Source organism: Vulpes lagopus, chromosome 19, assembly GCF_018345385.1.
Source record: "Vulpes lagopus strain Blue_001 chromosome 19, ASM1834538v1, whole genome shotgun sequence".
Classification (NCBI taxonomy): domain Eukaryota; kingdom Metazoa; phylum Chordata; class Mammalia; order Carnivora; family Canidae; genus Vulpes; species Vulpes lagopus.
This window is the reverse complement of record NC_054842.1, coordinates 8,298,830-8,325,992: the sequence shown is the minus strand read 5'-3', so window position 1 is coordinate 8,325,992 and position 27,163 is coordinate 8,298,830. Positions and strand designations below refer to the sequence as shown.

The 27,163-nt window shown below is 36.4% G+C and overlaps 1 protein-coding gene across 2 annotated transcripts in view; it reads right to left on the bottom strand.

Annotated features, from left to right (window-relative positions):
- Nucleotides 1-27,163, bottom strand: part of OXSR1 (oxidative stress responsive kinase 1) — a 90,056-nt gene that overhangs the window by 21,141 nt on the left and 41,752 nt on the right. For both annotated transcript variants that reach the window (XM_041733847.1, XM_041733848.1), the window contains exons 5-10: nt 22,829-22,884; nt 11,837-11,946; nt 8,206-8,307; nt 6,980-7,113; nt 1,904-1,952; nt 1,262-1,327 (exon numbers count right to left, since the gene is read on the bottom strand). In XM_041733847.1, the coding sequence (XP_041589781.1) occupies nt 1,262-1,327; nt 1,904-1,952; nt 6,980-7,113; nt 8,206-8,307; nt 11,837-11,946; nt 22,829-22,884 (517 nt within the window). The remainder of the gene's footprint in view (nt 1-1,261; nt 1,328-1,903; nt 1,953-6,979; nt 7,114-8,205; nt 8,308-11,836; nt 11,947-22,828; nt 22,885-27,163) is intronic.

The following is a 27,163-nucleotide window of genomic DNA, read 5'->3' as shown; positions in this document are numbered from 1 at the left end:
TCCATTCTGCTTTTCTGGAACTTTTTACTCAAAGACTGAACTTTCTCAAATAATCCTCTAATGCTGCTGTCTTTTCTTTTCCTGTTCTCTATCTCTTGGCCTTTGGCTTTATTTTCTGGGAAATTTCCTCAGCTTCACCATATATCCTGTGTATTAACTATTTTCATTTCTTCTATAATGTTTCCTATTTCCAAGAGCTTTTTATTCATGGTGGTGTCAGTGTCTAAAAGCTCCTCTTTTTAAGTAATAGCTTTATTAAGATATAATTCATGTACCACATAATTGACCCATTTAAGGTACACATCATTTTTTAGTATATTCCAAGCTGTGAAACCATCTCCATAATTAAATCTAGGTCACTTTCATCACTCCTCCATACTGCAAAAAAATCCCAGACCCATTAGTAGTCACTGTCCATTTCTGTATAATACCAGTCCTGGGCAACCTCAAATCTACTTTATGTCTACACATTTGCCTATTCTGGACATTTCATATAAATAGAATCATATACTTTGTGGTCTTTTGTAACCAGTTTCTTATGATTAGCATAATGTTTTAAAGGTCCATCTATATTATGACATCTGTCAGTACTTCATTTCTTTTTATTGCTGAATAATATTCTATCTTATGGACGTGACATTTATGTATCTATTCATCCATAGATGGATAATCAGGTTGTTTTCACTTTTTAGTTATTATGAATAATGCTACTGGGAACATTCATGTACATATCTTTGTGTGTATGTTTCCAATTCTCCCACATATGCTGAGGAGTGGAATTGCTGGGTCATACGGCAGCTTTGTTTAGTTTTTTAGAAACCGCCAGACTACTTCTAAATGACTGTACCATTTCACACTTTTATCACTAGCATGTGATGGTTCCAATTTCTCTACATCTTTATCCCACTTGTTGTCTTTTTCTATTATAGTCCTCCTAATATGTCTTGATTGTTTTTTGTGTAGTGTGAAGAAAGGGCCAAATGTCACAACTCACTCTGGTAGCTACAAACAATGATTTAACAGTCTAGAATTAATTCATCAATTGTGTAACATACCTTTTCATTCTAGTAGACAGCAAACCTAGACATACTAGAGTAATTATATTTGCTGAATGAATATATCAAAGAATGCTAAAAGAAAGGATTGGAAAAAAGTGAGTAATACTAAGAAATTATTAACAAAGCATCACTTAACATATACTTTCAAAATGCAGAAGTAAGTAACCAATTTCCTAGGAAACCAGAGTTAAATCCCCATTTACCTTTTTAGCTCTTTCAGAAATAGTTGGTGCCCTCTGCAGTATTTTTTCTTGAAGAAATTCTTTATTCTGGAGAAGAAAAATAATTTTTTTTCTTACAAGTTTTACCAAACCAAAGAAACTGACACAGAAATATTCATTACAATTAAAGTAATTGTACATTACTACCACAGTTTCCCAATTTGGACAGAGCTTTAGTGTACTGAATGAACCAGGATCTATGAAAAGCTTGTTTTACCCTATATTCTTTGGGACCATGGTCCCACATTTCTAACTACGGTAAAATCCCACTTATCTGTTCTCTTTAGGAAATGAGATGTTTACTAATTCCGTAGTAAACCCTGAAATAAGAGTTCAGTATTTTTCAAAGATTATATTTATAATGGCAAAAGTTAATATGCATTGTCCCTGTTATAAATTTAACCTGATGTTTAAATTAATTTATATGAAAAATACATTTATTAATTCTAGAGCATGTATCTTAATTACCAAAAATTATACAGATAATGCCCCCAGCTTTTATTTGATCTACCATCACTTTTCCAAACATTATCATTTAAGAAAAAGCAACTTTGGGCAGTGAATCTAATTTAGGTAACTGAGGAGTATCACATGAACATAAAATCAAAAGTAAGAATTTCCTACCTTTGCTTTTTGGAAAAATTTGTGCCTTAACAGTTCTGCTGCTGTTGGCCTAAAACCAGAAAAGAATGTTTTAATAGTTAATTCAAGCGTAACTGTGGGTTTCCATCTTCAAAAATGAAAACATGATTTCTTGAGCAGCAAGAGAAAATCTCAGTGTTCTTCACTTTCCTTAACGGGCTAAAAAGCAAAAAGCAGGATAAACTAACTTGGTACAAGACACTGAGTAGAGAAGAAAACTCAAACAGAAATGCTGATTATAATTATTGTAGGTCCTTTGCAAAATTCATTAGTGAAATGTTTCTTTTGGAATCATGACTTCTTAGTGGCTTCCAAAATATTTGCTATTCTTTTCCCAAGAATATCATTTTTCAGGAAGACTAGATAATATTTACTTTAACAAGGCATAAAAATATATTTAACTTCACAAAGAGAAAGTGGACCAAATGAAGTCCTATGTCTCTTAACATATGCCTGCTTGCCATCCTTCAACTTCAAGAGACTCTAAAAGTAATGTATATATTCTCCCAAATGAATCTCAACTAAGTTTTTAACTCAAATGTACAATTGGAATAAAGGCATCATCACTGTCAAATGTACAAACTTTTAGTATGACTGAGGATAAAGAATAAACAATCCTACACTTAAGAGACTGGATCTGGTACACCGCACATCTACCACATAACCCTCTCTAAGGTTCTGTATTATCTGGTCAAGCCCCTGAAGGCAGTGGTTCTTAAACATGACTGCATTATAATAGCTAGGACTTTCAAGACAAATCCTGACATCCAGGCTATATCCTGTACCAATTAAAGCAGAATCTGTGGGGGAAAACCCATGCACTGGTAGTTTTGAAAACTCCTCGGGTGATGCTAATGGGCACTCATGCTGGAGAACCAGAGCCTCAGAGGATTACTGTACAGATTAAGAGAACAGATGTAAAAGTGTGATACAAATTCAAAGTAGACATTACCCTTCCTATTTTCTCATTCAGTCAGGATTTCATTATATTCAACAGTTTGTACAACATTGCTTTTTATGATTCATCCCTTTCTTCTAGGATCATTTCTTTCTTTCCAAAGAAAAATTTCTAGTTCTTGAAGTGATAAAATGTGGCTGGAAACTCAATTTTTGTCTGAAAAAATCTTGATTCCATAGTTATTCTTAAATAGTAGTTTGACTAGATGGAGAATTGTGGGTTAACAGTTATTTTCTCTCAGCATTGTTCCAGCATATTCTGGCCCCTAGGCCTTTTCTGTTATTACTAAGAAAGTGGCAGTCAGTCTAACCTGCTATTTTTCAGTAGGTAATCTGCCCCCGTAGCTTGCATTTAATTTAACACATGCTCTTTGCCTTTGTATCCAGTTTTGTGACCTGTGTACAAATGGAGAAAGGGAAATATTGCTTGGAATGCTGGGGGTGGGGTGGGGTGATTCTTTAATCTGAGGATATAGATATTTCATTAATTCTAGAAAATGCTCAGCCATTATTGCTTTTAATTTTGCTTCTCCCATTTTCTATCATCTCTCCTGTAAAGTCTATACATACATCTATATGTATAAACATGTGCGTGCACACACACTAAACCTTTCCATTCGATCCCCCATTCATCTTTCTTCTATATTTCCATTAACAAAAAATCTTTCTGTGTTGCATTCTGAGCAATTTCCTCAGTATACTGTAGTGTGATGAAGTTAAGAGCAGAAACTCTGTAGTTAAAACTGTATGGGTTGGAATTCTAGCTCCAACATTTATTAACTGTGTGACTTTGGGCAATGTCACATAACCTCTCTGTGACTCAGTTTCTTCATTTGTAAAACAGGAAATAACAGTGCCATCCTCATAGGTTCACTGTAAATATTAAATGAGATGATATATGTTGTGTTTATAAAAGTACTTGGTAACTTATCAGTAGTCAATAAATTACCTCTTTTTTGTTTTATTGGCTGTTCTGTTTAACAACCTACTGAAGTTGTTTTGTTTTTTTAACGTAGAAATGTTCTAAATAAGGTATAATTTTGGTTTACAAACTGGAAATAAGATGTTCTATAGCTTCTAGATATTTTTCTTTTATCTTTTTAAATAATTTTAGGCTTACAGAAGAGATACAAAGATAGTAGAGTTCCTATATACCTGTCACCAGCTTCCCTCAATGTTAACATTTTACATAACCATGGTATAATTATCAAAAAAGTTAACTAAAAATATTAACATTGCTACAGACTTTAAAACATTAATATTGGTACAATATTATAAACTACAGGCTTTATTTAGATTTCCCGAATTTTGCACTAATATCCTTTTTCTGCTCCAGGATCTAGCCATTTTACTTTTAGCCTTCATGTCTCCTTTATATCCTCCAATCTGTGAGACTTTCTCAGTCACCCCTTTCCTTACTCCTGAAGAGTGCTGTTAAGGGAGTTTATAGCACATTCCTCAATTTGGGTTTGTCTGATGTTTTCTCATTACAGACTGAAGTGAAAAATTTGGGGAAGGAATACCTCGGAGGTGATATGCCCTCTGCCTTTTATCATATCTGGGAGTATATAATCATCAGTTTGTCTTATTAGATGATGTTAAACTAGATCACTTGTGAAGGACGTGTCCGCCAGGTGTCTCCACGTTAAAGCTATTTTTCCTTTTTCATATTCTATTTATCAGAACACTAAGTCTAGTGTCAAGGGAATCTGCTAAGTTTTAAATTTTAGTTACTATCAGCTCCATTTGCTTTGCTTTTTAGTCATAGTCATATTATTCTTTTTTTATGGTTTTGATTTCCTCTATTAGGATTTTAATTATTTTAAACATACTTATAGTCTTTTCAGGTATCTTTGCATCATCCAAAGTTCTTGGAGCACTAATCCTTCTGCTTGCTGTGTCTGCTGATTCTAGTCTGCTATGTTTGCTGACTCTAGTCTGCTGTGTATTTTATAATTTCAGCTTGAGATCTATTCAGGGCATTACTTGCAGGAATCTCATCGATCTGGAATTTGGAACAATTCAAACTGTCCAGTTTTCTAATTGCTTCTGCCAGAAATAAAACTGACTTGGCAATAATTTTTTTTTATTCTTTAATTTGGTGGGTTCCTGGATAATATGGGTCATATAAATTCAGACTCTCAACTTATAGAATGTCCAGGTCAGAGGACTGGATTATTCAGGAGAGATTTGTGTTTTTGTGATGATGGTCACATATTTTTGTCTTCTGGTCTCTCCTTTTACTCAGAAGGCTGACTTGAAAAGGTGCTAGCCATAAACAGGGATCTCAGTTCAGAATCCCCATTGGCTACGGCCCAATATTTCATTTCCAGCCCCCATGTGGAAATTAGAAATCTAACCGAGCGTGTTATTAGAATGAAGAGTGTCCCAGTGAGGGTAGCTACGGGATTAGCTCATGGTATTTCTTCTCTGAGTTAGGTCTTCCTTATTATTTCTAGCACTCAAGGGCCTCCCTTTAATTGCAAGCTTATCTCTGGATTTGGTTTTGTAAATTTGACAAATTTATTCAGCATTTCTAGGTATTTGCAACAAAAGAATTGTTATTCTAGTCAATTAAGCAGAAGCAAAAGTGTTCCCTATCTTTTATTCCAATTTATTCAGAAATAGGAAAAAAGTTCTAACAGCAGAGGTTTGAACTTTGCTACCTGTTTTCTTACCCTTTTCAATATTTCCAACAGTAAATTCTGAAGCCTCATGAAATATACTAAAGACATGACTAAGGATGTCAAATAAAATATTTATTTTTGTTATCATTAGAGAAATCAAAATTTAAAAATTCTCAGTGCTAAAAAAATGAGTGAAATATATATGTGAAATAGAAAAATGAGATACAGTGGAAACAGCCCTAGCTAAGGAATCAGAAATTTTTTTTTATGAAGGTTTTATTTATTTATTCATGAGAGAGACAGAAAGAGAGGCAGAGACACAGGCAGAGAGGGAGGAGAAGCGGGCTTCATGCAAGGAGCCCAATGTGGGACTCGATCCCAGGAATCCAGGATCAGTCCCTGAGCCAGCTGTCAGGAGTTTTGGATTCAAGTCCCACCTCAATAACTGGTAGAGGTGGCTGACCTCAAAGATAAAACGCTGATTCAATGACTTCCTACATCTATTTGATTCTGTTTAATTCATAAAGATACATACCTTAGATTATCATATTTATTCACTTATTTGCCGTCCAATCTGTCTAGTGTTAACAAGTAAGTGCTTTGCATTTTTGGTCTACTCATTAAAATATCTTTCCAACAAGGCAATACATATGATTATTTGGCATTAGATATAACATTTGCTATGTGTATTTCTTTTATTATTAAAATTATAAACAGTATTAAAATAATTGCTTATGACTTTTAATACAAATTGAAAACAAGCCATCCCACTAACATGGGATTTTATTAACACAGAATTCACAACATATAAATTTAAAAAAAGTTAACCAGGGCAGCCTGGGTGGCTCAGCGGTTTAGCGCCACCTTCAGCCCAGGGCCTGATCCTGGAGTCCCGGGATCAAGTCCCACGTCAGGTCCCTGCATGGAGCCTGCTACTCCCTCTGTGTCTCTGCCTCTCTCTCTCAATCTCTCTCTCTCTCTCTGTTTCTTATGAATAAATAAATAAAATCTTAAAAAAAAATTAACCAGGAAACATGAATTTTAGAATATGCCATATACGGGATCCCTGGGTGGCGCAGCGGTTTGGCGCCTGCCTTTGGCCCAGGGCGCGATCCTGGAGACCCGGGATCGAATCCCACGTCGGGCTTCCAGTGCATGGAGCCTGCTTCTCCCTCTGCCTGTCTCTGCCTCTCTCTCTCTCTGTGACTATCATAAACAAAAATTTTTTAAAAAAATGTTAAAAAAAAAAGAATATGCCATATACTAAAAATAAGGGAGAAAGTAATTCATTCATTTCCAATCTAGTTGTAACAGTCTCTCTATATTTTTTCTAAAGTTTGTATTCAAGTAGATATAAATATATTTGAATACACACAAATAATTTACTTCACATGAATTTATGTATGTACTAGACTTCCCACAATGGTTTACAATATTAGATGAAGAGAAACATAAGCTTTAACTCATATTTTACCTTTTTTCCGGATCCTTTTGAAGGCACAATGAAATCATTTTCCTAAATGATTTTCCATATTTTTTCAGCATTTCTTTGTCTTGAACACCAGTTTCCAAAGAAGGAGGATCATTTTGTAGTGTCAGCATTAGAACCTGGAAGAATTTTCAATATAATATAAACTTCTGACAACTCAGTAAAGTATTGTGGCCAGAAGTCTTCATATAGACAGCCTCTCAACACATAAGCAGTTCACTACTGGACTAGTTATTGGAACACAGAGTTATTTGGATATTTTCCACACAAATAATATCCTACAGATAGCTGGCTTCCCAGGTGAAATGCCCACAAGGGCCCAACTGTATCAGCACTGAATGACCTTTAGTTAGAACCCTTTCTTCATGTCCTCTGTTTCCATTTTTATACTGCCAAACCATAAAAAAAAAGTTTAAATCACAACAAATATAAGAATAAAACTCAATCAAGTAATAAATAATAAAATAATAAAAATAAATAATAAATATATAAAGCCATAGCAAAATTAAAAATGTGATTTTGCTGATTTTATTTATTCATAGCTCTGTTTTAACGTGACCCCTTATAATCTGGCCTTCTCTTCCAGAACTCCTCAGCCCCTTTATCACAGAAATCACTGATGATGCCTAGGTAACAGCCTTTTTTAGTTCTCACTCCTCCTACCTTCTCTGAAGTAACTGACAATTTTGATTATTCTGTCCATCCTAAGTCTCTTCCTTCTTTTTGACTTTCATGGCAACATACTAGCTTGATGCAGGTAGGTATTAGTCATGAAGGTCATATTTATATAGTGGGATTTAGGGTGATTTTTTTATTCTGTGTGACTTTTTTATAAAAGCACAAGCCAATTTCCAAACACATAGTCAACAGTAAAGAATAAAAGGGAGCTGTAGTCAGAATTAATACATGCTTTTCAGATTCAATTTATATTTACTGAAATGATATCACTAAAGCATAGAGGTATTTCTCATTCTGAGCAAACAGGCTAACATGTATGTCTGGGCTACAATTACAGGACTCACTGCCTGCATATAAACCTCATTTCCTCCCCCAACTCCTTTTAAAAAATAAACCATTCCTTTAGCCTCAAAATAGCTTCCCACTTTACAGTTTTAAAAACTCATCCTTCTCAAATCCATTTATTCCTAGGAGCAGGCTCTGAAAAGAAACTGGGACATGAGCTAGGGTGGTATTTTGACTATGAAATTCACCTTCATTGGGGGATACTTATGATAAGGAGCCGCCCCTGTGGCCAGTTCAATTGCTGTGATCCCGAAACTCCAGATGTCAGCTTTGAAATCATAGCCTCGGACCTGTAAAGAACATAAAGATGTACATTATTTTTAAAACCCTAAAAGCACTTTAATTTAATTCAATTTATTTTTGTTAGTAATGTCTATACCCAATGTGGGGCTTGAACCCATGACCCTAAAATCAAGTGTAGAATGTCCTTCTGGCTGAGCCAGCAGGCACCTCTAAAAAGCACTTTTAAAAGGTACCTTCTAATATGTATCAAGAACCATGGAAGCATTCATAAGCTTTTTTTCTTTTTTAAGATTTATTTATTCATAATAGAGGCAGAGACACAGGCAGAGGGAGAAGCAGGCTCCACGCAAGGAGCCTGACGTGGGATTCGATCCCAGGTCTCCAGGATCACGTCCTGGGCTGAAGGCAGCGCTAAACCGCTAAGCCACCTGGGCTGCCCCATTCATAAGCTTTAAACCATGAAAATAATCTAGGTAAAAGCCAAAGGTACTTGATAACAGAAGAAAAAGGAAAAAGCAATCTGAATGAACATTCCCCAACAAAAGGGAAATTATTAAGTATGGAATATTCACTTAAATGTTATATAGTCAACTAAAAGCTATGTAAATGAATTTTATATGAAAATATGGAAAACCACTCATGATACAGCATTTATGAAGAAAAAAGAACACAAAATTCTTCACAAGTTTTGATACTTATTAGAGAAGTATATAATCTGTTTATTTTTTAGAAAAAGGATAGAACTAGAACATAATTATTAGGCAGTAGTGCTAAGTCTTTCGTTTTCCAAATTTTCTGATATGGTATTTTTTTTTTTTAATTTTTATTTATTTATGATAGTCACACACACACCGAGAGAGAGAGAGAGAGAGAGAGAGGCAGAGACATAGGCAGAGGGAGAAGCAGGCTCCATGCACCGGAAGCCCGACGTGGGATTCGATCCCGGGTCTCCAGGATCGCGCCCTGGGCCAAAGGCAGGCGCCAAACCGCTGCGCCACCCAGGGATCCCTCTGATATGGTATTATCACCTGAATTTTTATAAATGAAAAAGGATACAAGGGGTATGAATATTTTCAAAGTTGATGTGAAAATATTGCCAAATTTCTGTCCTTTTATACTGCCATAAAAACATTATAAAATTAAATATTTTCATTTTCTATTCTAAGCAACACAGAAGAAACAGGTAGGAGGAATGTATGGTTTGAGACCTGAAATTGAAGCTCCATATAATATGCTGCCTTGACATCTGGCAAAAGTAAGTGGGCCTCTAATGAACTAAATGCAAGTTCCCCTCCTCTCCCCAGTCTTCTAAGGATAAGGTCTCTTGCCCAACAACCCTGCTTATCAACTGGGCCAGGCCAGTAGCAGATTCCAGCTTGAGTAGCAGATTTCAGCTCCCTAACAGCCCTCAGAATTATTCAAACAAGCCAATCACCCTCACAAGGAATCTGGAAACCAAGAGGCACCTCACTCTCTTGATACTATAAAGGCTGTTTCCCATGGCAACTGTTTATTCACTTTCTTTCGGAGTGCAGCCCTCCGTGTGATGTGTAGTGTGCTCCTCCCTGCAGCTGTGTGTGTACGTGACTAATAAACTGCTGTCAGTCTCACCAGTCCGGTGTCAGGTGTTCAGCATCTGCAAAGTGGGAGTGCTTCCCACCAAAAGCATGAATACAGGTATTACATACAACAGAGTTAAAATTAAAAGTGAATTCAGTTCTCCATACTGACTTTGATATACTTAAAAGACATTTACGTAAAACGTCTATAGGAAGCTAGAAACCTCCATCTAGAGGCTTAGGAAATAAGACTGGCATGGATATAAGTTAGAAAACATAATAGGTGGGGGCCTCCTGGTTGGCTCAGTTAGTAGAGCATACAATTCTTGATCCTGGGGTTGTGGGTTCAAGCCCCACCTTGGGTACAGAGATCACTTAAAAATAAAAACTTTAGGTGGGGGTGCCTGGGTGGCTCAGTCAGTTAAGCATCCCAGTCTTGATTTTGGCTCAGGTGATGATCTCAGGGTCATGAGATCAAACCCTGCATTGGGCTCTGCACTGAGAGTCTGCTTATCCCTCTCCCTACCCCTCCATCCCTCTCCTGGCTCAGTCATGCTCCCTGTCTCAAATAAATAAAACCTTAAAAAAAATCTTTAGGGGGGCAGCCCCAGTGGCGCAGCAGTTTAGTGCTGCCTGCAGCCTAAGGCGTGATCCTGGAGACCCTGGATCGAGTCCCACGTCGGGCTTCCTGCATGGAGCCTGCTTCTCCCTCTGCCTGTGTCTCTGCCTCTCTCTCTCTCTCTCTCTCTCTCTGCAACTCTATGAATAAAAAAAAAAAAAATCTTTCGGGGCACCTGGCTGGCTCAGTTTGTAGAGCACACAACTCTCAATCTCAGGGTTGAGTTTAAGCCCCCCACTGCTGTGGAGCCTACTTAGAAACAAATGATTGAATGAGCGAGTGGATAAATCTTTAAAAAGAGGACACAAAAAACTAAAAAGAAAATATAATAGGTAGGAAGTAGAGATAAGACTAACTAGTGAGAGAAGAATTTAAGAACGAGGTCCAGGGAAATAAAAGGAAAGGCAGAAAAAAAGAGACACAACCTGGCTCGAGAGGTAGGGGAAGAATGAGGAAACTACACTAGGGAAGCTAAAACGTAAGTAAAGGTGGAAATGATCAACTATTTCAAATGACAAGAGAACACTGTTGACAAGGAATAAGATATAAGCACTGATTTGAGAATTAGCAGAGTTTCCGTAAGATGATTAGATGAGCAACATCCGACTGTAGTTGTTGGAGAACAAACGGGAAATGTGGTTGTGGGCAAAACTAGTCCTTCAAGAACCATAACAGTGAAACTACATGTACAAAGATTAGGTCATTTAATTTGTAACACGGAAACTATTAAACCAATCTTCATTTTATTATTCCTTAGATCATATGTGGCATAAATCTTTAGTTTCATATATCATTTGTAAAGAGCTACCGGTTTGTATTTCCCAAAGTTCCCAAAGTTAACCTTGCACTCATATCCTCTACTTTTCAAAGTTCCCATTAAGCCATTTGGCTTATACGAAAGATCTATGGTAGTACCTGCTTACGCCATCAAAAGAAATTGGAAGAGGATTTTCACTTTTACAAAAAAAGTGAAAATGACATTTGGTATTTGCTTTCTAGTCAGCTATTATAGAGGCAGTGCCCATACCGAGCAGTGAGACTGGTGTCACCCAGCTCCTTCCCAAGGAACTACACTCAGCATCAGGCCACCACAGCTTTCAACTGTGAGCATCTATGCTTTATCTCAATTTATTTCGTGTGTTCAATAGCAAGATACATTCTGTGGTATCAGAAAGGCCTAAATGAGGTTATTTTGTGGTCTGGGGATGCTATAAAATTTTTACAAATAAATTAGTGGTAATTGCTTCTTTGCTTTGTGCCATTTCAGCTTACAAAAGGTTTCACAGAATAAACTACTTTCCATCAGTAGGGGAACCTGTACACCAACCAAAAGCAGACACTACTCTGTTTTCCACCATTCTGCACAAAACCATACACCATTTAAAAAAGACAAAGTACCTGTTCCATAACTTCAGGTGCCATCCAGCAAGGAGTTCCAACAAAGGTCTTTCTCACTTTATTTCGGGTAATATCACCACCAGTTGCTAAAAAAGCACTAACCCCAAAGTCTGAAATAGATACAAGACCAAGGTATTAGAACTAACACAGATGGGTAGGAAAATGACATAGTTCTACATACAAACAACAAGACATTTTCTTTTTTCCACTGAAATTCTTGACTAAATTAAGGTCCTTCATTCCACTCTCCACCCTCACACATCACTATCTTAGTAGATTTTCCTCCTTGCTCCAATCCATTCTTATTAGCACCCTTCCAGACTAAAACTCTGTACCCATTACACAATAACTCCCAATTCTCCTTCTCCCCAGCCATTGGCAACCACCATTCTAGCTTTTTGCCTCTATGATTTTGAATACTCTAAGGACCTCATATAAGTAAAATCATACAGTATTATTTGTTTCTTGTAGCTGGGTTATTTTACTTAGCATAATGTCCTTGATGTTTATCCATCTAGTAGCATATTACAGAATTTGCTTCCTTTATAGGCCAAATACTATCCCATTGTATCAATTTTCCCAATACCACTTATTGAAGAGACTGTCCTTTCCCCATTGTATATTCTTCGCTATTTGTAAATAATACTGCTGTGATCATGCACATTTCTTTTTGAGTTAGTGTTTTCATTTTCCTTGAATACCCAGAAGTGGAATTACTAGATAATACAACAGACCTATTTTTAATTTTCTGAGGCACCTCCATATTGTTTTCCACTGGCTGCACCGATTTACATTCCCATGGACAGCACATAAGGTACTGGTTTTTCCACATCCTTGCTAATGCTTGTTGTTTCCAGTCTTTTTGGAATAGAATAACCATTCTAACAGGTGTGAGATGTTATCTCGATGTGTGTGAGGATCTCATTTGTATTTCCCTAGTAATTAATGATGTAGAACATCTTTTCAATTTATCTGTTGGCAATCTGTATGTCTTCTTTGGAGAAATGTCTATTCAGATCTTCTGCCCATTTCTTAAATGGATTTTTCAGTTTTTGATATTGGGTTGTACAAATTCTTTACGTATTTTGGATACCAGTCCCTTACCAGATATATGACTCACAAATATTTTTTCCCACTCAGTAGGATGCCTGTTCATTTTGTTGATTTTCTTTGCTGTGCAGATATTTAATTTGATACTCCTATTTGTTCATTTTTGCCTTAGTTACTTTTGCTTTTGGTGTCAGTTTCAAGACCTAGATCAAGGGGCCTGCCATCCATGTTCCCTAGGTATTTTATGATTTCATGTCTTACACTGAAGTCAATTTTTGCATATGATGTAAAATGGTGCTCTAGTTTCATTCTTTTATATGTGGTTGTTTAATCTTCCCAATATCATTTATTGAAAAGACTATCCTTTCCCCATTGTATACTTTTGACTCCTTTATGATAAATTGCTTGTTTGTGTGTGGGTTTGTATCTGGGTTTTCTAATCTGTACCACTGATCTATGTGAATGTTTTCATGCCAGTATTATATTGTTTAATTATTATAGCTTCACAAAATACTTTGAAATCAGGGAACATGATGCCTCCAGGTTTGTTCTTTCTCAACATTGCTTTGGCTCTTTGAGGTCTTTTACGGTTTAATCTCCAAATATTTGTAAATTTTCCCATTTTCTTCACATAAATTTCTAGTTTCATACCACTATAGAAAAAAATGCTTGTTTTGATTTCAGGCCTCTTAAATTTATTAAGACTTATTTTGTGGCCTAACATATGATCTGTCTTGAAAAATGTTCCATGTGTACTTGAGAAAAATGTGTATTCTGTTGCTTTGGGGATAGAATGTTTTATAAATGTATGTTAAGTCTATCTGATCTAACGTTATTGTTTATTTTTTTTTAATTTTTATTTATTTATGATAGTCACGCAGAGAGAGAGAGAGGCAGAGACATAGGCAGAGGGAGAAGCAGGCTCCATGCACCGGGAGCCCGACGTGGGATTCGATCCCGGGTCTCCAGGATCGCGCCCTGGGCCAAAGGCAGGCGCCAAACCGCTGCGCCATCCAGGGATCCCCTAACGTTATTGTTGAAAGCTGATGTTTCCTTCTTGATTTTCTGTCTAAATGATCTATCCACTGATTTAAATGGGAGTATTAAAGCCCCTTACTCTTACAGTATTACTGTTTATTTCTTCTGTTAGGTCTAATAATATTTACTTTATATAATTAGATGCTTCCATGTTGGGTGCAACAAATATTTACAGATGTTTTATCTTTTCAGACTGACCCCTTTATGAATATGTAATACCTTTCTCTATTTATGGTCTTTGTTCTAGAGTCTACTTTGTCTGATACATCTACTTGACTTGATACATACAAAAATCTGTGATTTTTGTCATTTAAATCTTCTCTTTTTCCCTAGTTCATCAAGGTAAAGGTTTGTCAATTTTGGTGATCTTTCAAAGAATCACCTCTCTACTGCTTTGCTTTGCTTTTTTTTTTTTTCCTACTGCTTTTCTAGTCTCTACTTCATTTCCTTTATCTCTTCTCCAAATTTTGTTATTTTCTTCCTTCTGTTAAGTGTTGGGTTTAGTTTTTCTAGTTCCTTAAGGCATAAAGTAAGATAGGTGGTTTGCTATCTTATTTTTTAAAGAAAGTGCCTCTAGCTATAAACTTGCCCTTTGGCAATACTTTTGCTATGACCCATAAGTTCTGATATATTGTGATTTTGTTTTCATTCATCTCTAAGTTTTTTTTAATTTCCCTTGTGAAACTTTCCTTTATCCATTGGTTGAGTGTGTGTTGTTTAATTTCTGCAAATATGTAAAATGTTTAGTCATCTGCTATTAATTTCTAACTATCCACAGCGGTCAGATAAAGTATTTTGTATCTTTTAAAGTAGTAGTATCTTTTCAATATATCTTTTAATAGTATCTTTTAAAATCTGTTGGGACTTGGGGTGCGTGGGTGGCCCAGTTGGTTAAGCAGTCAGCTCAGGTTATGATCTCATGATCCTCCTGGGATCAAGCCCAAACGTAGGGATCTACACTCAGCAAGGAGGAGTCTGCTCAGGATTCTCTCACTCCCTCTCCAACCCCCCCATGCACACTCTCTCTCTAAAATAAAGAAATAAATTTTAATAAAAATAAAATAAAATCTATTGGGACTTAATATGCAGTCTAACATGGTCTACACCATGTGTACTTGAAAAAAAGGTATATCTTAATCCTGTTGAGTTGTTAGCTTTAGGTGTGTAGTGTATTGTATTAAGTCTTTCATTTCCTTAATCCTGCCTGTTGTATCCATTTTTGTGAATGGAATATTGAAGTCTCCAACTACTAATGTGGAGCTATCTAGTTCTAGTTCTCCCTTCAGTTCTGTCAGTATTTCCTTCATATATTTTGTTGGTATGTTATTATGTGTACAAATAATAATTGTTATATCTTTTTGCTGTACTGAAACTTTATTAATAGGTAAAGTCTTTGTTTTGTAACCCTTTTTGACTTAAGGTTTATTTTCCCTGATATTAAAATAGCTACCTCTGTTCTCTTTTGGTTACTATTTGCATGGAATAACCTTTTGCCATCCTTTCACTCTCAATGTATTTGTATCTGGGATCTAAAGTGAGTCCCTTATAGACAGTATACAGTTGGATTAACTATTATGATCTGTTTTGCCAATCTCTGTCTTTTGATTGGAGAGTTAATCCATTTACATTTGAAGCAATTACTGATAAGGAAGGACTGACTTCTGTCATTGTCCTATTTGTTTCCCATATGTCTTATTGCTTTTTTGTCTCTCATTTCCTGCATTACTTTTCTGTTCAGTTGACATTTTGTTGTGAAATGCTTAGTTTTTTTTCTCATTTCTTTTTGTTTATATTCCATAACTATTTATTTTTTGGTTACTAGAAATTACATTTAGCATTCTAAAGTTATAACACTCTAATATGAATTTATACTAGCCTAGGAGATGTCTGGCTGGCTCAGTCAATACAGCCTGCAACTCTTGATCTCGGGGTCATGAGCTCAAGCCTCATGTTGGATATAGAGATCACTTAATTGAAAAAAAAAAAAAGTATTTTTTTCCAAAAAAATCTTGAATTTATAACAGCCTAACTTCAGTAACACAAAATCTCTTCTTTATAGCACTATTCCCACCCTTGCTGGTTACTCTCACAAAATTACATCTTAACACATTGTGTGCTCAAAACGATGAATTGATTAACTCTTAAGTTCATTGGTCTCTTAAGTAGCAAACGTATTTTGGATTTACAAACTAGTTAACAGTAATACTCTTTTTTTTTTTTTTTTTTTAGTAATGTAGTCATGTAGGAAAAAAGAAGTGAAGTCACAAACCACTGTTAAAATAATACGAGCTTTTATACATGCCCATGTATTTACCTTTATAAGATCTTTATTTCTTCAAACTGCATCAAGTTACTGTCTAGTATCCTTTTGTTCCACTTTGCAGGACTCCTGTGAGCACTTCTTGCAGGCATATCTATCAGAAACAAATTTCTTCAGCTTTTGTTTATCTGGCAATGTCTTGATTTATTCCTCACTTTCAAGGATAGTTTTACCAGATATAGGATTCTTAACTATGTTTTCTTTTACTGTTTGGAATACATTGGCCCACTGCCCTCTGGCCTCCAAAGTTTCCAATGAGACATCTGCTGACAGCCATATTGAGGATCCCTAGTATGTGATGAATCACTTCTATCTTCTTGCTTGTAAGATTCTTTTTCTTTGGCTTTCATAAGTTTGATTATAAAGTATCTCTGTAGATCACTTACAGCTCATCTTACTTGGAGATCACTGAGCTTCTTGGATATTTATATTCATATTTTCCATCAAGTTTCAACAGTTTACAGCCATTATTTATTCAAATATTCTCTACCCATTTCTCTCTCATCCTTCTGGAACTTCCCACATGTATATTGGTCTGCTTGATGGTGTCCAACAGGTCCCTTGAGCTCTGTTCACTTTTCTTCAATCTTTGTCCTTTCTTCCCTTAGACACTGTAATTTCCATTTTCCTGCCTTCAAATTCATCAATTCTTTTTTCAGCCAGTTCAAATCTGCATTTGCATCCTTCTAGTAAGCTTTTCACTTCATAATACAAACTACTGTACCTTTTAGCTCCAGAATCTTTTTTGTTCTTAGGTTCTTTTTCCTTATTGGTAGTTCCATTTTATCCATACTTGTTTTTTGAGTTTATTCATATCTTCCTTTAGTTTTGTTAGTAGATCTCTTATCAAAGTTTTTTCAGAGACCATTTTTATTATTCGTTTCCTTTGAATGGACTATACTTTACTGTTTCATTGAATACCCTGTGATTTTTTTTGTTGAAAATTGGACAACTGAGTCTAATGATGTGGTTCTTCTAGAAATCAGATTATCTCCCTCTCCCAAAGTTTGATGCTTTTTTTTGTTATTGTTTTTATTTTGGTTGTTATAGATTATTTCTGTGTCAAGCATCAGCCTGAAGTATAAGCAAGCTCTTCTTAGGACTTTTCTGCACCTTCTCCTGGCATATGCAATCATTTTCCAGTTTTCTCCACCAATGTAGTTATTTTTTAATGTCTGGCTCCAAAAATGGGAAGAAGAGAAAAATGAAGGGAAGGAAAAACAGGTGTTGCTCTATTAAGTCCCCTAGAGGGGAGGGAGTGCCACAAACAATGGTTGTCTGCCTCTTTATCTGTACCAATGTGATCAGAAGCAGCAATCAATGATCAGAGCACAGATCCATGATATTTGGAAGACAGGGTCCATTTTGCCCACTGTGGGTTCCAAAAGTTCTGTGTAAGTTGCTCCAAAAACAGGTGCCCAGCTGCCTGCCAGGAGACTGATGGCTGGGGGATATATAGCTCTGAGATTGACTGAAATTAACTGCAATTTATTTTCTAAGTCTTCTCCTAGATCTTACATACCTTCTGAGGAACTGCAAAATTATAGAACAGTTATATCAAACAGATTCTGCTGGTTTAGTTGTTGTCTAGCTGTGGAGAGATTCCAGGTGCTTTCCACTTCACCATCTTCCCAGAATCCTCTCTTCTTTAGTTTTTTGCCACTTGGGTTTACTTTTCTAAACAATATAGCATACTTGTGCTTGGTTTTGAACCTATATAAACGAATTCATATGCTATATATTCTATTTTAACTGTTTTCTTTCACCTTATCTTTTTATACCTTATTAATGCTTTTGAATGTAGTTGTAGTTCCATCTACATTCATCACTATATAGTATTCTAATACATATATTAACCACAATTTATTTATATTTATCCATTCTATTAATGAAGGATGTTGGACTGTTTCAAACTTTTAATGCTTATGAGCACTATGGCACATATAAGCATCATTTTCTCTAGGCCATACACCGAGAAGCCAAAGTTTTAGGGTATGCATACTTCAACTTAATATAGTGTTTGCACTAATTTATTCTCCCACTATAGGAATATGAGATTTTTCTTTGCTCTACAATGACACTAACAACTGTGGTGTCAGATGTTTTTGCCTATCAGCCAATATAACTTGGATCCCAATGTTATTTTACAAGCATACCTTGTTTTTTACTGCTTCACCTTACTTAGACTTCACAAATACTGTGTTTTTTAAAAACTGAAGGTCTATTGCAACCCTGCTTTAAACAAGTCTACTAGCACAATTTTTCCAACATTTGCTTCCTTCTTGTCTGTCACATTTTCATAACTCTTGCGATATTTCAAAATTTTTCATTATTATTGTTATTTGCTATGGTGATCTGTGATTAATGATTTTTTATGTTATTACTGTAATTGTTTTGGGGGCACCTCAAACCAGGCCCTTGTAAGATGGCAAACTTAATAAATGTTGTGTGTGTTTTAAATGCTCCACCAACCAGCCATTCTCCGATATCTTTCCCTCTCCTTCAGGCCTCCCTATCCCCTGACACACAACAATATTTAAATTAGGCCTTTTTTTCTTTAAAGATTTTATTTATTTTTTTAGGGCGCCTAGGTGGCTCAGTTGGTTAAGCACCTGCCTTCAGCTCAGGTCATGATCCCGGGGTTCTAGGATCAAACCCCGCATCAGGCTTCCTGCTCAGCAGACAGCCTGTTTCTCCTCACCCTCTGCCTGTACTCCCCTTACTGTGAGTGGTCTCTCTTTCTCTCTCAATCTCTGTCAAGTAAATAAGTAAATTAAAAAAAAAAAAAAAAGATTTTATTTCTTTTTTCAAGAGACACACAGAGAGAGAGGCAGAGACATAGGCAGAGGGAGAAGCAGGCTCCATGCAGGAAGCCCAATGTGGGACTTGAACTCGAGACCCAGGGATCACGCCTGAGCCACCCAGGTGTCCCTAAATTAGGCCAATTAAAAACCCTACAAGAGCCTCTGAGTGTTCATGTGAAAGGAAGAGTCATATAGTCTCTCTCTTTAAATCAAAAGCTAGAAATGATTAAGCTCAATAAGGAAGGCACGTTGAAAGCCAAAGTGGGCAAAAAGCTAGGCCTCTTGTACCAGTTAGGCAAGTTGTGAATGCAAAGGAAAAGTTCTTGAAGAAAATTAAAAATTCTACTCCAGTGAACATACGAATAAGAAAAGCAAAACAGCCTTATTGCTGATATGAAGAACGTCTTAGTGGTCTGGACAGAAAATGAAACCAGCCATTCCCTTATGCCAAAGCCTAATCCAGAGCAAGACCCTAATTCTCTTCAATGTTAGGAAGGCTGAGAGAGGTGAGGAAGCTGCAGAAGAAAAGCTCAAAGCCGGCAGAGGCTGGTTCATGAGGTTTAAGGAAAGAAGCCACCTCCATAATATAAAAGTGCATGGTGGAGCAGCAAGTGCTGATGTAGAAGCTGTAACAAGTTATCCAGAATATCTAACTAAGTTAATACATGAAAGTAGCTACACTAAACAACAGATTTTCAATGTAGACAAAACAGCCTTCTATTCGAAGAAGATGCCATCTTGGACTTTTTTAGCTAGAGAGGTCAATACCTAGCTTCAAAGGACATGCTGACCCTCATGTTTAGGGTTAATGCAGCTAGTGACTTTAAGCTGAAACCAATGTTCATTTACTAGTCCATAGATTCTAAGGCCCTTAAGAATAATGCATAATCTACTCTTCCTGTGCTCTGTAAATGGAAGAACAAAGCCTGAATGACAGCACGTCTGTTTACAACATAGGTTACTAAATATTTTCAGCCCACTGTTGAGATCTACTGCTTAGGGAAAAAAAAGATCCATTTCAAAATATTACTGCTCACTGGGGTGCCTGGGTGGCTCAGCTGGTTAAACATCCAACTCTTGGTTTTGACTCAAGTCATGATTTCAGGGTCATGAGATCGAGAACCATGTTGGGCTCTGCACTCAACACAGCATCAACTTTGAGATTCTCTCCCTCTCCCTCTGCCCATATGCACTCGCTCTAAAATAAAATCTTTAAAAAAATATTGACAATGACCTGGTCACCTAAGAGCTCTGAAGGAGTCGTACAATGAAATTAATATTGTTTTTATGCCTGCTAACACAGCATCCATTCTGCAGCTCATGAATCAAGGGGTAATTCTGACTTTTAAGTCTTATTACTTGGGATGCCTGGGTGGCTTAGTGGTTGAGCCTTCAGTTCAGGGCATGATCCTGGGGTCCTAGGATCTAGTCCCATATCAGGCTCCCCATGAAGAGCCTGCTTCTCCCTCTGCCTATGTCTCTGCCTCTCTGTCTCTCATGAATAAATAAAATCTTAAAAAATAAGTCTTATTATTTAATAAACACATTCTATAAGGCTAGTGATTCCTCTACTGATCTGGGCAAAATAAACTCAAAATCTTATGGAAAGAATTCACTCTTCAAGATGCCATTAAGAACATTCATGATTCATGAGAAGAGGTCAAAATATCACATTAACAGGAATTTGGAAGTAAGTGATTCCAACCCTCATGGACTTTGAGGGGTTCAAGACTTTAGTGGAGGACATAGCTACAGATGTGGTATAAATAGCAAGAGAACTAGAATTAGAAGTGGTCCCTGAATATGTGACTGAACTGCTGCAATCTTGTGATAAAACTTGAACAAATGAGGAGTTGCTTCTTATAGACGAGCAAAGAGTTTTCTAGAGATAGAATCTATTGCTGGTGAAGATGTGTGAAGATTATTGAAGTGACAACAAAGGATTTAGAATATTACATAAACCTAGTCGATAAAGCAAGATTTAAGAGGACTGCCTCCAATCTTGAAAGTTGTTCTTTTGTGGGTAAAACAGCACTGCATGCTACAGATAAATCATTTATAAAAAGAAGAGTCAACTGCTGTAGCAAATGCCATTGTTATTTTATTTTAAGAAACTGCTACAGCCACTTCAGCCATCAGCAGCTACTACCTTGATCAATGAGCAGCCATCAACATGGTGACAAGACCCTATGCCAACAAAAGGATTATGACTCACTGAGAGCTCAAAGGATGGTTGGCATGTTTTAGCAATAAAGTATTTTTAATTAAGGTATACTTTTTTTTTTTTTTTAAGAAATACTGCATTGTGCATTAAATAGGCTTTAGCATAGTGTAAACGTAACTTTTATGCACATCGGGAAACCAACAAATTCATTTGATTTGCCTTAAAGCAATATTGGTTTTACTGTGGTGGTCTGGAATCAAACCCACAATATCTCCGAGGTATGTCTGTACTAGGCACTTAACTGATTATTACTAAGGCTGAACGCCTTTTATTACATTTATGTTTTGATGTCTTCATTTGGGAAGTCTTCTCATTTTTTATCTGATTTTTCTTAATGAATTCTTCTAAATTTGAGCCCTACATCCATTATTCATGCTGCAAATATCTTCTCTATTCTGTGGTTTGTCTTTTTGCTTATTAATGATGATTAACCATTTGCCCCTCTTTCAATAAACAGAAACTGTGAATTTTATTTTATTTTTTTAAAGATTTTATTTATTCATGAGAGACACAGAGAGAGAGGCAGAGACACAGGCAGAGGGAGAAGCAGGCTCCATGCAGGGAACCCGATGTGGGACTCAATCCCAGGACCCCAGGATCATGCCCTGAGCCGAAGGCAGACACTCAACCACTGAGCCACCCAGGAGTCCCTAGAAGCTGTGAATTTTAAAAGAGCCAAATTTATCAATATTTTCTTTAATGCTAAAGCATTATGTGGCTTCATTAAAATACTTCCTAGGTTGAGACATGAAGGAAGATGTGCATCTAAATTATCCTCTAAAGCTGAAGAAGTAAGTTATGGTCTGGGTGATTATCTTCCTCCTGTCAAACACCTGACTGTCCCATTAGTGTGGGAGGGACCAAGCCAAGGCCTTCTCAGATGAGCGACTTACTCAACAATCCTGCTGTAAGGCCACTCTAGAGTCTCAGCCTGGAGGAGGGGTATTTCACCAGCATAGCCACCTCTGGCAGGCCTCGGACTTACCATATCTTATCCTCTACTGGATCTGGGCAAAGTAAACTGAAAACCTTCTGGAAAGAATTCACTATTCTAGATGCCATTGAGTGGCATAATTAATAAGATATCCTATCTTATCTCTTCGGCTCTGAATCTACCAAGTGTGCACTTGCACCTCTCAAATGCCTCCTCCTCACTGGCAAATACCCCAATCACCCCACGACAGAAGTAGCTCTGTATCACCTCTCTCACCAGATACTAAAGCATATTAATTTATAAACACAGTGAGGTTTCTTGACTACTTTTCCTTCAAAGGAAAGCAAAGACTGCTATGAGAACCCATAGAAGATGACTCCTGGGGGTAAGGAGTGATAACTGGAAGGTAATGACTAGTGGACAGAGAAAAATGTCTGAGATCAACAATGAAGGATAAATAGTGGAGGGTATCTTGAGAATCAGCAGGGATGTGCCAATATAGGCTGCTTGGCTAGACAGAGTCCAGGCACTAGAAGAGAAAACTGGCTCTGAAAACACAAAAGATAAGTAAGGTAGTTCTACCGACCATTAAATCAAAATAAAAAGAAATACTAATCATTACCTGCAATCTGTACTGAGCCATCTTCTCCAAGAAGAATATTTCCAGCTTTCACATCTCTTTAAGGAAAAAAAAAAGTTATACATTAAAAAACACCTATTCTTTGGAGTCACATAATTTAAGCAATTGTTTACTGTATTCACACAACACTGGCAATATTTAAATACTCTATTTTACATTAAGGAGAATTAAGGTCAATAGTAATTTTTTAAAAAATTTTAGTCACTTTTACTAGAATCTAAATATTAAAAACAGAAAGTTACAATAACAGATATCTTTTTACTATAAAATTCAGAAAATCCAAGATGATTAAATACTTGACTGGGATACCAATGGCCAAAGAATGTGACCCTTCATGTAACATCACCTAATTCCACTTTTTGAAATACACTGATTTTTTCTCTACATCCTAATACATGGTCAAAATTTTTAAATGGTCAGTATGGGTTAAAAACAGGGACTATTCTCTGCCTGAGGCATAAAAATAGATATAAATTATTCAAACATTCTTTTTATTTTTATTGGTAACTATTTATAATTCAAATAGGGCATGGACACATTCTTGTTATAAAAACCTAAACATCACTGAAAAGCCCTAAGTCCCTTTGACTACCATTCTGAAGCCTAGTATTCTCTTCAAAATTTTCAACTATTAACAGTCCAGTCAATAGAATATGTTCTTGTGACATATCTGGGCTCTTCTTCCAACATAAATGGTATCATGCTATCCAATCAAATCTACAACTTGTTTTTCTCATGCGACAATATGTTAGCAGTATCTGGCAAAATTTAAAACCCCTAAATCTCATGAGTAGCAAATCCACTTCTTAATAACCTAGAGAAACCCCTACATTGTACAAGGAATGTACAAGGAAACCACTACAGCATTGCTCATAATAATAAACCAAAAATGGTAACAACCTAGAAGGCCAACAGCAGCAGAAAGGTTGAACGAATTTTGTTATAGCTATAAAATGCAATAAGGTCAATCAACATGTTATACCCTGGAATACTGTCTAATACACACTACTAAGTGAACAAATCAAGTAAGAGGATAGTGCATTTTGTAGGACACCACTAATGTAAAATACACGCACACATACATACACACACACACACACACACACACACTCTTTCCACATATACCAAATGATAGCAATGAATGGTTCCTTCTTTGGAGAGGAATGGAATTGGAGTCAAGGGAAACTGTTTGAATATCTTGTGGAAATACAATAATGTATTTATTTTGCGATTAAAAATAAATATATAATTAAATAAACAAAAGAGAGCCAGTCTTTGAAGCTAGACAAGAAAGAAGAGCAAGGCTAGCTCATGGAGGAAGGCTTTGTCATGAAAAGGAACCAGGTTGTAAAAAGTACAACACTTCATCCTTTCCCTGTGTCTTTAGATATAACCATTACTTGGGGGGAGAAAAAACAACAATGGTTTCACAACTGTGTGTAGCAGGTTCACCAAACTACAGTATACAATACTTTTCCTGAATGCATACTGAAGCATAAGGTAATCATGTTACTCAGTATTCTTCACTGCTTATAAATCCAAGCAATTTACAGGACATTTCTCCCAGAAGTTGACTTAGAGTGGAGGCAGACTAAGTCTACTCTATTAACATAAAGTCTCTGACTCCAGATACTACAAGCAGGAGAAAACTGAGGAACTTCTCTTCCCTTGATGACAAAAACATCCAACTGAGTCAACCATGAACCTTTATATCATTAAGCTTATCTGAACCTTCATATCATTGAGCTTATCTGGAATGACACCAAAAACTCAAAATGTATAGTCAGTTCCTCATTTGTGTTTCTGCAGCAGCGTTAGCATAGACTACAAAAATACAATTATATTCTTGGAGCTGTCTCTTTCACCATAAGCTAAGATCTGGACCTGTACTTGAACAGATTCCTGTATCACCTGCACTTACTTAGCATTATGATTAGTATATAGGAAGCATCCCCCAGATATTCATCAAAAAGATTTAAATAAACAGACACAATCTTCCTCAAATCCTTTTCCAGGGATAAGTGGAATATTAAATTAAATGGATGAAAGTATAAATCCAACTAAATACCAAAATAAAACTGGACTATTCCCTTCTCACCATCCCAAACCTCAATTCCCACCTCCTAACTCTGCTGCAAATGTTAAGGTTATAAACTAATACACCTGCAGTCAAACAAGACAACCTAACTATTCAGTAACAGGAGATCAGTTAAACTGTGGTGTATCTATATAATGAAATACTATTCATAGGAATGAATATATAAGATAATGTGGAAAAACCACCAAACATATTAAGTGAAATAATATTATGTGTGTATATTGCAGTGTCTTTTTTTATTTTTAAGAAGAGAAAAGAATATGCATATAATGTGTTCATATTGGCATAAAATCTCTCCCAAAGGAGTCACAGGAAAATGGTAAGAAGTGATTCCCTTTACTGCCCTGGCCCCCACCCCGCCCCTGCTGTTGTTTGTGCTTTTGAAGAGTGTTAAATTATGGACGCCCCTCGGGGCCCTCCCTGTCCCCCAGGACCTCTTATATATACTAAAGTTCCCTGTTTTAAAAAAAAAAAAAAGTGATTCCCTTTAGACCAGGGTACTAGAGGTTCAGGAAAGAAACAAGATTTTTTAAAGAATATCTTATTTTTTTAGAACAGTTTTAGATTTACACAGGAAATGAGAAGATAGTGCAAAGGAGTTTCACTACACTTTACAGTTTCCACTGTTGTTAACATCTTACATTTGTATGGTACTTTTACTACATATAATGAGATCAGTACTGATGCATTAGTATTAAAGTCCACAATTTACTCAGAATTTTAAAAAGTTTTTTTATTTCATTTTTCTGTCCCAGGATTCCATTCAAGATTCTACAGTAAATCTAACTGTCTCCTTAGGTTCCTCTTTTCTGTGACCATTTTTTGACTTTCCTTGTTTTTGATGACCTTGACAGTTTTGAGGAGTAATGCTCAAATATTTTGTAGGATGTCCCTCTAGTGGAATTTTCCACAGAAGTAAAGTGCTATTTTCATCACATCATTATCAAGAGTACATGGCACCACATGATTTAGAACAGTTGATACTGACAGGACTTATTATACCATTTTGTGCTTTTTCAATTTTTAAGCCACATATGTATTATCTACTTAAAGCTTTTGGCTTTCATAAGTGAAGAGACTAATCCATTTTCAGTAGAGCCTGCACTCTGACTACTTTTCCTGATCAACAACTCAGATAATCAATTCCTGTTTCCTATTCGAAACCAAAGTACAGCGGTGCCTTGGTGGCTCAGTAGGTTGGTTAAGCATCTGACTCTTGATTTTGGCTCAGGTCATGATCTCAGGATCATGAAATCGAGCACCACACTGGCTTCCACACTTATAAGGGAGTCTGCTTGAGATTCTCTCCCTCTGCCCTTCCTCCACTCACACTTGCACATTCCCCTTCTCTCTCTAAAATAAATAAATAAATCTTTTTTAAAAAAGAAACAAACAAACCAAAGTGCAATCTGTAGAACAGCTTCCAGGAATAAAAGCAAAAGAGTAAAATGGCTCACTCACTGGACAATCAAACACACCAGCTTATCTTGGTATACAAGACAACTGATCTTTCAAGGAAAAGATTTGTAACTAAGTATATGCAAATCAATAGAGTCCTTAAGAACCCATTTTTTACCCTGCCACAAAGAATATCAAGTAACTCAGCAGTCCCAACAGTTAAATCCACCATCCACTCTTAAGTAAGAACAGTGAGTTTTGTTTTTCACAGCTTAATGCCATTTCTCACTATTGCACCAAAGTTACAAATTCCTTGTAAAATGAAAGAGTATCATAGACATGCTTGACTATTTCCTTAGTACACAGCACAAGTTACTGCCCATAACATTTGTATGACTCATCAATACGCAGTTTGTGGAAAACCTGAAAAAGTTCAAGACAAGCAATGAATCAAATGAAAGCTGGAAAATACACTAGGTTTAGGCATCTTAATCTGACTAGCCAACATTTCTGTTAGAGCTAAACTCTTTAAAGGGAAAAATATTGGCGTAGGTAGATACAGCGAGAAAAGAAGTCTAATTCAGAAACCTGTTCACCCTAGCTAAAACCTCTGAAGCCTTAGAGATTCAGCAGGAACACAGTGAAAATGTAGGAAAATTATCTGACTCGATCTACCAGGTTAACACACAAATGGACCTGAAATAAAGATGAGAAGTGGTAAAACCCACCAAAGAGATCCAGCTGCCCCCTAGTAACTCCCTAATCTGCTGAAGTCTCAGTATAGCTGAAAGCTCAGAGTGGTTGCTGCTAACATGTAAAGA